Genomic DNA, 10,997 nt, shown 5'->3' with positions numbered 1-10,997 from the left:
GCAGATGGGAAGAGCTCTGCCTACCTGGCCTGTTAGGGTTGTGCTACACACAAATTCTGTCAAACTCCACCTGGTGGATAATCTTAAAAAAGCCTAGGAAAGAAAAGGCTTTAACTCCACCAGGACTGATATATCACTCAGATACTAGGATAAAACTTATGGAACTCCATATTTGGTTGTACAGACTTCATCCTGTCTCTTTATCCCCAACTCCATGAGTGCTACAATCAAGCAAAATCTCTGGGATTTTTTCTAAACTTCTCATATTAATGGGTCATAGTTGCAATTAATATCGACTTCTGGTAATGCAGTTATAGACAGGAAAAGTCATAGCTCCATGGCACAGCTAAAGAGAAAATTCCTCTTCTTGCTCTTTAGCTTCTGACACAGAAAAGTGGAAAGTGATGTGTAAATGTAGTTTTCAACTAGCATTTAGATAAAGCATCAATTATTCAAATCTCTTACAGTAACTTTTTACCCATACTTCCCAACTCAAAAAACCATAATAATTTATATCTTTATAGTTGCTAATAGTTTCTCTTATAGGATGTCTCATAACTACACCTTTACTTTTAAAATACACTATCATTTATTATGATCTACTATCCTTGAGAAATAATTCAAAAATGTATTCAAGACATGTAAACCCTACCTGGAGCAGCCTGTGATAGTGAAATGCTGAAAGAGGCATTATATTTGAAAATAGTAAATTTAATAAGAAGTTTAGAGTTGAATTGCTCTCTCAAAGATTTGAGAAAGCAAACTGCTCAAATATTTACCTAAAAGAAAAAATTAACACCTTTTTATACAGATAATGCTGTGGCACAGTACAAAAAGCTCTATTGTGCATACTTTATTATCATTTCAGGAGGTCATCACTAGATAAGCACAAGTGAAGACTGTCTGCAATTAAAACTTTTATAGAAGTTTCAAGACAATTATTATTTCTGAAGAACAACTATTTTTTTCCTCTTTTAAGAAGTCCTTCTATTTTTGCCAGATCTCCAAACGAAACTGTTGCAGAACCTCGCTGGGCTGGTTTTGCCTGGGGGAAAAAAAAACATACAGGGCTAATTTTAAACAAAAAAAGTTTGGTAAAAAGCTTTTAAAACATCACTTATTAAATAGTACCTTCAAAGAGAAAATAAGAGCTTCAAATTACCTGTGACTCATGATATTTCCAGCCAATCATGTAGTAGATCTGAAAGGTGGCAGGTACAGAGCCATTGCTGTTTCCATACATTTCTGTTAGGGCAGGAAGTGGGAGAGAGAAGGTACAGGATGTCAGCTCTAGGAAACACTCAGCTCTCAGAACATCACATTCATTATAATGACTCCTGGTGAAAGATTTAGGACAATAAAAATATCTCATACTGGTGCATCAATACAGTTCAAATCCTGGCATTATAATTAAGGTTAAAAATAGCTTATGATAATGGCATTTTGTTCTCAAGTATTTGGGGTTTTTGGTTTTGCTTTGGGCTTGTTTAGATTTTTGGGGTTTTTTTTTACAAAAGGGTCATAAAAAAAGACACAGAAAAATGTTCTTGAAGTCATTTTAGATGAACTCATTACTCTCAAATACTGACCTTGGTATATTGCAGCAGCTGCCAGCATTGTCTCCCTGTGCAGCAGAGGTTTCCTATTCCAAGAGCAATTACTCTCCCCCATACCTAAAAATATGTTTTAGCTTTAAGAAAAAGAAGATATTGCACATGCCATGAGTTAAGTGTCATGCACTAAGGACAGATTCTTACAAAACCAAAGTACAGAATCCTCTGCTATTCACTGTAAGACAGAACACACCACAGATCATTAGGTGAGTTTCTTATGTGTAAGAATCCAGAACTTTTAATTCCTATGCTTTGCAATTTACAGTTTGCATTGCTAGGAATCATTTCAAACTATTCCTTCTTCAGCCTGAGTCTTTGAATATTTAGGCTTTTAAGTATAACTGATTTTAAGAATGAGTACAAAGGGTTTCTTCAGACACATGACTGTACTGTTATAACAGGCAATCATTAAAATTACTAGTCCAAGAGATTTAAAATACAAAATAAAGTAACCACAATTCTAATATTTTTAATCACTTACTGCACCTGAATGTTTCTGCTCAATAAAAGTTACCCTTCCATTAAGGAATGACTCCATAGAGCAGTGCATCCAGAAACGAAATGCCCTGAGTTGCTGTCAGTAACAACAGACTGCATGTGAATGACTGCTTTACAATCCATGGCAAATGCAATCAGAATATTAACAAAATCATTACTCAATTGTTGGCTGTTCCTCAGCATATTCCACATTAAGGATATATTTACTCTCATTCCAAAGCAGTTTGCTGATTGCCCTGCTAATTAGAAAGGCTTACAGGAAAAGTCAGTGTGTGGGATATGGGCCTCTGTCTCCCTTTAAGGGCTTTTCTGCACCTTACACTGAACAGGCTCATGTAGAACAGGAACCCAAGGGAAGCAGAATATGCAGTTTTCACAGCAGAGCATGAAATAGCAAATCTTTGACTTGTGCCTCCCAACACAAAACTCCTGAATCACTAGATAGCAGGAAAAAACCCTAATGCTTCCCCTGTCGCAATAAGATTTATTTTTATTTTTTTAAGAAAGAAATTCCTTGTGTTGAAGATGGTGAAACACTGGCTCAGGTTGCTGAGAGAGGTGGTGGATGACCCATACCTGGAAACGTCCAAGACCAGGTTGGATGGAGCTCTGAGCAGCCTGATCTAGTTCAAGATGTCCCTGCTCACTGCAGAAAGTTGGACTAGATGGCTTTTAAAGGTTCTTTCCAACTCACACTAGTTAGTCTATGATTTGGAGTTAAAAAACAGACAGTAAAACAGTTCTGTGCCTGGTCCACTGATACAGAAAACATTTATGTTTCCACAAAGAATATACTTGCCTTGTAAGTCTTCCATAACCTCAAATAACCCTGGGTAGTTCACTTGGATTTCATCAGTATCCTAGAAGAATTGAGAAGTTCCATTTTAGAGCGTATCAAACTAAACCAATAGCATTATTTCAACCTTGCTATACTACCAAACTATTCCCTGCCCATTATTGTATTTGCAGGGTTCCCAGATGAAGGAAGGAATGATGAATCTGACTTTATGTTCTCAGAAGGCTAATTTTATGATTTACATTTTATGATACTATATTATATTAAAGAATATTAAACTAAACTTTACTAAAGAATACAGAAAGGATATTTACAGAAGGCTAAAAAGATACTAAAGAAAACTTGTGACTCTTTCCAGAGCCCCGACACAGCTTGACCCCGATTAGTCAGTAAGTCAAAACAGTTCACATGAAACCAATGAAACAACCACCTGTTGGTAAACAATGTCTAAACACATTCCAAAGCAGCAAAACACAGGAGAAGCAAATCAGATAATATTGTTTTCCTTTTTCTTTGAGGCTTCTCAGCTTCCCAGGAGAAAAATCCTGGGCAAAGGGATTTTTCTAGAAAATATGACTGTGACAGCCCATGGCAGCAGGGATGGACCTAGATGATATCTAAGGTCCCTTCTAACCCAAACCATTCTACAATTCTATTCATCTGCCTCTTCTGCTCAAATCATGTATTTTTAGGAAGCATGTACTATTTTAACCTTTCTAAAAAGTTTTGCTTAGCAGCTCAAATGCAATCAAATTTTAATTTAAATGCCATTATTTTCTTCTTGGTTTTAGAAGAAAGAGCAAGTGTCTATAATTTTTTCATGCAGGTCTAATATTCTCTGATATTTCTTCAAGAAAACCATCCAAATTCTACTGGGCTATGAGCCAAAGATACACTTCAGTGTACACTACAGTTGGTTCCATTAATTACCACATAGCCAAAACCAGTGGCAGTCCAGGCTATTTCTGCAGCCTGTTCAGCGAGGTGCACCACATGCAGAAGGAAGCCGTTTGTCATTGCTACATTAGCAAACAGTGATTTTCACATTCCAGCAGCTCTGACGTTCTGGATTGTTCTCCCTGATGGCTCTCTTCCTTATAATTACCACAGTGAGGGTGTTAAAGCCAGCCCTGGAGAGGAGATGTCCCAGATCAGCGACAGCAGTGAAGGGTGACACGTGAGGAGAGAAGCCCCCTTCCCTCTCCAGCTCAGCCAGCTGCAGGGAGCAGCGCAGCTCGTACAGGGTGTCCCCCCCAAACATGGCTCCAATGAACACTCCATCGGGCTTCAGCACCTGGTGGATCTGCAACACACAAACACACAGGGCATGGCTGTGGGATCCCATTCTCTGAGCCTGGGAGAAGCAAAGAATGATCAAAACAATTCTTAGCTCATTTACTGCTCCTCTGTTGTGGAAAAATGCATCGTGGGAGATTGTTTACCTGAAGGGAATTGGTGATTGGATTCTGGTGTGTTTTGATTCATTGACCAATTGAATCCATTTTTTGTGTGTGTGTGTGTCAGGACTGTCGGCTGACAGTCACAAGATTCACATTCTCTGAACCTGGGAGAAGTAGTTAGAGAAGCAAAGAATGATCAAAACCATTCTTATCTCATTTACTGCTCCTGTGCTGTTCACAAGCAGAATGCATTCTGGAAGGCTATTTACCTGAAGGGAACTGTTAATTGGATTCTGGTGTGTTTTGATTCATTAACCAATTGAATCCATGTATGTGTGTGTCAGGACTGTCAGCTGACAGTCACGAGATTCTGTGCAGTGGAGTGCTTGGCAGATTCAGTTTAGATGTCATATATTCAGATGTAATGTATAATAGATTCAATTTGAGTGTAATGTAATGTAATATAGTATAATAAAGTAATTAATTAGCTTTCTGATAAGATGGAGTCCTCCTCATCATTTCTCCTTGCCACAAGGGTGGCCTTGTTTCCTATATGTAACTAAGTGGTTCTCAGATTTTTTATCTTAAAGAACTCAAAAGCAATCATTGTAAAAGCTGTGACAGATTTTTAATATTGACTGTATTCTGCAGGGCAAGCTGTGACACAGCTTCTGCTCACACTGCTCTGCCTGAAGAGAGACTATTTTCTATTTTTAAGAAGAAATCCTCAGAAATTACACTTACAGTCAGGAACCATGGAACAAACCGTGGAAATTGAGGGTAAAACTATTTTCAGCACAATACTCCTAAAAAAATATTCTAAATTAATTTACATCTAAAAGGAGGATAGATTAAGGTAAGTATGGTATTTACTTTTACTTTCTAAGAGCAGCAAAAGCACCTTTTAATGGCTTGATTTAACTTTAGCTTCCAGTACTGATCTCTGCACTTCTGAGACAATTGAGTAATGCCCTATGATTACTTATTATTAACTTGCCAAAAGAGCAATATCATAATTCAAACACCAAGGCTGACAAGCTGCTTTCTAGTCCTTAAGTTCTAGCCCTTTTCCTAGTGAAGAATAAATTCATGTTTTCTCCTTTCTTTAAGAGTTGGAAATGATTTCTGGTTTAGACATCCAGAAGAGCCTCATTATATAACCAGGCTAACAAGACAGCAAGCATTTCCCATGCCTTTGAAAATTAAAAAAAATTAAATAGTTTTTTAATGAAGTATTAATCAAGCTACCTTTTCTGTGCTAGTAAAAAAGCCTTTAATTGACAGGTAAGAAAATGAGGCAGTTAAAGGCAGTTTCCATTAGTTAAAGACAACACAGGAGATCATGAAAGCTGGCCAAGAAGCCCAGTTCCCTTGCTACTGTGAGACAGTGTCAGTTACATTTACTGTGGGAGAAAGTATTTGACCCTCCATAGAATACTTAAATTCCAGTGAAAATTGTGTATTACTTTCAAGGCTTTTTTTTTTATAAGTACTGAATGCATTTCAAATGATTTTTATTATTTCAGGAATAGTAGGGTAGTCCTACCAACAGGTGATAGGACAGCACTGCAATGACTGATCAATTTGAAATAAATTAAAAACCAGCAAACTGGTTAACATGTTCCTTGTTCTTGCACCACGTGTTTGATTTGACTAAAGTTTACACCTGCAGGAAAGAGCTGAAGTAACCCAAAATAACCAAAACTGTTAGTGAAAAAAAAATACTTTTCTGTCTTAAACAAGTATTTGCTTTATTCCAATACCAAAAAGTCTTGGTCAATGCAAGTAATGGCAAGTGCTAACCTAGACTATTAAAAAACCAATTTCTTACCTCTTTGAAAGCTTTAGGAAGGTCATTCACCCAATGCAAACTGAAATAAGAGAAGTGTACATTTTACAATTTCAGATTAAATCAAAATTAGGGAATGCCAGTAACCACCTTAATTAGCTAAATAAGCTTCAGGAGCTAAAGCCACAAACTGATTTCTGAGGGTGCAACCATAAAACACCTGCTTGGAACTGATACCAAACACAAACAGAAGTTTATCCACCCAGCACTTCTTTTTGGTAAGAAAACACAAGTCCTGGAGACTAGTTTGTCAAAATGCAGGAAAGAAAGAAGTTCCAAGTGTTTTGAAGGAAATTAAACAATCAAAACAGGAAGAATCACCAGGACAACAGATTTTCCTAATGCATGCTCATATTAACTATGCAAGTACTTCTCTTATTGCTTTTTAATAGACTAGCAATCTTTGTTGGATTCATTTTTTAAAGCTACTCTGAAAAGAACATTATTAACAACTTAACCAAAAAAAAAAAAAAGAATTATGAATACATACCTTAAGCTGCTGACAACAAGATCAAATGTATCTTCTTTGAAAGGAAGGAATTCCTCATCAGCTACAACCCTGACCGTTGGGATTTCAGATTCTATAGCATTTTTCTAATGTTGGGTTGGAAGAAAAACAGCCCATCAAAACCTCAACTTTTTTGCTTGCCTCTATTACAGAATAGAAGCACTTTAGCATTCAAAAAACTACTTACTAAAGCATTCTCTGCGATATCAACTTGAATAAGTTTTTCAACTGTTTCCTGAAATAAAATTTTTAAAGTCTATTAAATATGTGAATTATTTTTTGAATTGACATAAGTCATTTTTTGGCACACCTATTCAAAATAAATTAGAAAGAATCTTTTCCACTCTTGATAGAAGCTTTTCATAGAGCACAAAGCCCTTTTCCCCACCCAATGTGGCACCTGCTCCCAGGGAAAACAGCTGAGGCAGAAGTGGTTAACAGAAAACACATTCTGTAATTTTAAGCCTAAGTTTATAAGTTAAATATAAACCATGGATTAACAGCCAAGGAAGCACCTTTACTTACAGAGTGGTTCATGAATGGTCAACTGTTAATGGCTTAAAAGCCTCCATAATGACTTCTCTTCAGCAACTAACTGTGGCCAGTGGATTCACCAAAAAAACAGGCAAAACACCCAAAACTAAAAATTAACTGTATCACAACAGATAATTTTCCTTACACATTTGTCCAGTTTTCAGCAGCAATAAATGAAGAACAGCCTGCACAACACACAGCTTTGAGCTATAACTACAAGTACAGGGCTGGGGGGGGAAATTTACCTCATTAAGACTCAGATGATTGTCTTACATTGTAACAGAGCCCTATTTGAAAGGGAGGCACACATATGAACTTTTTTTTAACACTTATAAGTATAAAGAGACAGTACCTTGGTTAAGTGCTGAGCTATGTAACCTCTTCCAGAGCCAACATCCAAAGCCAGAGGAAACGTTCTAGGATAAGATCAGTATACAGAACATAATCAAGTCTTAAAATATTTTTAATTTTAGACTCTATTAAGTTTCCCCTGCTAATCTCTAAAGGCCTTATTGAACTCAGCCCACCGAGCATCCTTTTTCGGAGAAAAGGGCTCAGCATCCAGCGATATCCGCGGGGATTCCGTCCCCTGGGGATGAAGGGAGGGCTGGGGACACGGCGGGGCTCACCTGGTGATGTCAAACACCCGGTCCGCGATCCTGCCGCCGACCTGGGGGGAGAGCCGGCGGTCAGAACCACAGGATCAATGAGGCTGGAAAAGACCTCTGAGATCGCAAAGTACAACCTATTAGTAACCAGCACCTTGTCAGCTGTGAGAAATGGTTACTCGCTTTTCATAATTTAGAAAGGTTCATTAAACCTTATCAAAAATATAACAGAAGACTGAATAGAGAAAAAGGTTACGGCTGTAGGAGCGAGGGATTTTCCCCACCCTGGGCTCACCCACATAATGGAGGTTTCGCCTTTTAACCCTTTAACCCCTCCCAAAGTACCGTCCATCAACCCCTTCTTCGCTGGAGAAAGGCGTGGAGGGGTGGAGATCTTTTCCTTAAATCGTTTTTGGAGCTCAGATGTCACCATAGTGACAAGCCAGCCCTTCCCGATGTCCCAACCCTGTTTGTCTCTTGATAACCACGCGAGGAGTTAAGGCGTAACTATAAACCTATAAAACTTTTCTTAACCTATATACATGCTATTTGTCTGTTAATTGTGAGAGTCAATCATCGCATTACTCATCTATCACATCAACTACACCATGGCACTGAGTGCCACGTCCAGCCTTTTCTTAAACACCTCCAGGGACGGTGACTCCACCACCTCCCTGGGCAGCCCATTCCAATGTCTGATCACTCTTTTCTGAGAGGAAATTCCTTATGTCCAACCGAAACTCTCCCTGAGGAAGCCTTGAGACGATGCCTTCTTATCCTGTCGCTGGCTGCCTAGGAAAAGAGACCGACCTCCACCTGGCTACAAGCTCCATCCAGGGAGTTATAGTGATAAGGCGACCCCTGAGCCTTCTTTTCTCCAGGCTAAACACCCCAGCTCTCTCACAGGCCTGTGCTCCAGCCCCGCTGCCCTCCTCTGGTCCCGCTCCAGCTGCTCAATATCGCCCCTGAGCTGCGGGCCCAGACCCGGCCACAGCACTCGGGGTGACCCCGGCCCCGCACCTCCTCCCGTAGGTAATCGCACTTGGCGGGCTCGGCCTGCAGCGCCGCCCAGTTCTTCTGCTTCCGCTTCAGCCGCCGGTCGAACGGGTTCAGCGCGCCCGGCGAGGTTCCCACAGGAGGAGGAGGAGGCGGCGAAGAAGCGGCGTTGGCGGCGGCCCTTGCCGGCAGCGCCCAGAGCGAGCGGCACCATCGCGCCCTCAGCGCCGGCCGCGCCAGGCCCCTCATCGGCCCGGCCTCCGCGCCCCTCCGCGCCTGCGCGCGGGGAGCCGTGTCCCGCTGCGGCCGCCGTAGCGCCGCCGGAAGGGGCCGTGCGGTGGCGGCGTGCGGGCAGCGTCTTGAGGGAGCGGCGGCGCCGGGCACGGTCGGTGTGAGCGGAGCGGACCCGCGGCTCCTCCCTGCGGGTGCCGGGCACGGTCGGTGTGAGCGGAGCGGCCTCGGGGCTCCTCGCTGCGGGCGTGGACGGAGCGGGTGTGGGGGCTGAAGGCGTTCTGGCGCACCTGGTGCTGCTGCTGGGCTGTAGCTGCGTGCGCGCTGGGTTAAGCTCGTGGAAGGTCCGGTGAGGAGTCACGGGGGATGTGTCTGCAACCCAGGTGTATCGTAGGATCATAGAATGGCCTGGGCTGACAGGGATCTTAGACACGGACTCTTTCGAAACCCTTTCCCATGGCTAGGGGCGCCTTCCACCAGGCCGGGTTGCTCAGAGCCCCATCCAACGTGGCCTTGAACACTTGCAGGCATGAAGCATCCACAGTTTCTCCGGTCAACTCGTGCTAGTGCCTCACCACCCTCACAAGGAAGAATTTTTTCTTCCTATCTAATCTAAATCTACCTTTTGTTAGGTTGAAGCCGTTCCCCTTTGTACTGTTACTCCAGCCCCTTGTAAATAGTCTTTCTCCATCTTTCTTGTAGGCTCCCTTCGGATGGAAGGCCACAGTTAGGTCTCCTGAAGCCTTCTTTTCTCCAGGCTGAATAATTTCAGTTCTCTCAGTCTTTTCTCGTAGGAGAGGAACTCCTGTTGTCTTGGTGGCCCCTGGACTTGCTCCAACACTTCCATGTCCTTCCTGTGTTGGGACCTCAGGTCTGGACACAGCACTTTAGGTGGGCTCTCACCTGAGCAGAGTAGAGGGGCAGAATTCCCTTGCTTACCTGTCCCTGGAGCTTTGGACACAGCCCAGGGCACAGGGGATTTCTGAGCTCCTAGTGCAGCTGGCAAAGCAAAGATTTGTGCCTGAGGCCGTGGTAGGTACAGGATTATTTGTGACTTGTTTGAATCTGCTGCTGCATCAAAGCCAACAGGCTGCTAGGTTCCATCAACCAGAGATAAAGGAGTCATTATGCCACATGGTGCTTGTCAGGTCACACCTGTGTTCACTTTTGGTTCCTGCTGTACAGAAAAGATGTGGACAGGCTGGAGAGGGTCCAGAGAAATGCCATGAGGATGGCCAAAGGACTGGGAAGCTGCCATGTGAGGAAAGGCAGAGAGAACTGGGTTTGTTCCAGCTTGAGGAAAGAAGGCTCAGGGGAGACCTCATCCTTACATTCCAGGGTTTAAAAAGTGGCTACAGAGAAGCTGGAGACTGTTTTCACAAGAAGTCACAAGCAAAAGACAAGGGGTAATAGGTACAAGTTATTCCTGGAGAGATTCCATTTAGATACAAGAGGAAAATTTTCCTCAATGAGAACATTCAACCACTGGAAAAATCTCCCCAGGGAAGTGGTGGATTCCTGTGGAAACCCAGAGCACCAGGAATATTTCTCTGTCTGCTCTGGGGTGCCCTGACCCCCAGGGGAGCACTGACTTTGACCCTCAATCATGGAGAAAGTTTCCTGGAGAGAGAGAGAGAGAGAGAAAGTTTCCAGAATAGACTAGAATCCACTAAGGTGTGAAATAGATTATAGAGAGCAGTGTAGGTGTATCACTTGGTGAGAAATTTAGGTTTTGGGATTTTTAGTATGTTGTGGATAGAAGCAAGATGGAGGGCACAGGGTGTATCCTGGGTTTCCTCTTCATACTTCTTCTTCCTCCTTCTTCATGGGTTTGGGTGGCACTTTGTAAATGGGTGGAAAAGTCCCCATTGCAGCTCTTTGGGATCAGTTATTGGGGTAAAAGGGAAAATAATCCAAGTGTCCTTTCTTAATTGGATAGTTTAGTCTTAACAGACCTTGTAACA

The 10,997-nt window shown here is 42.0% G+C and overlaps 2 protein-coding genes across 3 annotated transcripts in view; one reads left to right on the top strand and one right to left on the bottom strand.

Moving 5' to 3' along the window:
- Nucleotides 1-838: 838 nt before the first annotated feature.
- NDUFAF5 (NADH:ubiquinone oxidoreductase complex assembly factor 5) lies at nt 839-9,100 on the bottom strand. The gene is made up of 11 exons (XM_077176110.1): nt 8,827-9,100; nt 7,828-7,868; nt 7,551-7,614; nt 6,852-6,899; nt 6,647-6,750; nt 6,139-6,178; nt 4,013-4,210; nt 2,911-2,971; nt 1,590-1,673; nt 1,163-1,245; nt 839-1,045 (listed from the first exon to the last, which is right to left on the bottom strand). The coding sequence occupies exons 1-11, from the start codon at nt 9,049-9,051 to the stop codon at nt 959-961; spliced, it is 1,035 nt and encodes a 344-aa protein (XP_077032225.1). The 5' UTR covers nt 9,052-9,100; the 3' UTR covers nt 839-958.
- Nucleotides 9,095-10,997, top strand: part of ESF1 (ESF1 nucleolar pre-rRNA processing protein) — a 30,928-nt gene continuing 29,025 nt past the window's right edge. The window contains exon 1 of one of the 2 annotated variants that reach the window (XM_077176109.1): nt 9,095-9,187. The gene's annotated coding sequence lies outside the window, so the exon portion shown is untranslated. Of the gene's footprint in view, nt 9,240-10,997 lie in introns of both variants that reach the window. The other variant, XM_054630200.2, reaches the window with a different exon arrangement.

This window comes from Agelaius phoeniceus, chromosome 3 (genome assembly GCF_051311805.1).
Source record: "Agelaius phoeniceus isolate bAgePho1 chromosome 3, bAgePho1.hap1, whole genome shotgun sequence".
In the NCBI taxonomy this organism is placed as follows: Eukaryota; Metazoa; Chordata; class Aves; order Passeriformes; family Icteridae; genus Agelaius; species Agelaius phoeniceus.
The sequence above is the reverse complement of the archived record's forward strand: the minus strand, read 5'-3'. Positions and strand labels throughout refer to the sequence as shown.

Bases quoted from the DNA above. Each gene is read 5' to 3' on its own strand.
- NDUFAF5 (XM_077176110.1), bottom strand. From the start codon at position 9,051: ATGAGGGGCCTGGCGCGGCCGGCGCTGAGGGCGCGATGGTGCCGCTCG. The intron at 4,211-6,138 runs GTAAGAAATTGG...TGTGTGTTGCAG, and splicing joins TTCCTAAAGCTTTCAAAGAG to ATCCACCAGGTGCTGAAGCC. The intron at 1,046-1,162 runs GTAATTTGAAGC...TTTTTCCCCCAG, and splicing joins GGAAATATCATGAGTCACAG to GCAAAACCAGCCCAGCGAGG.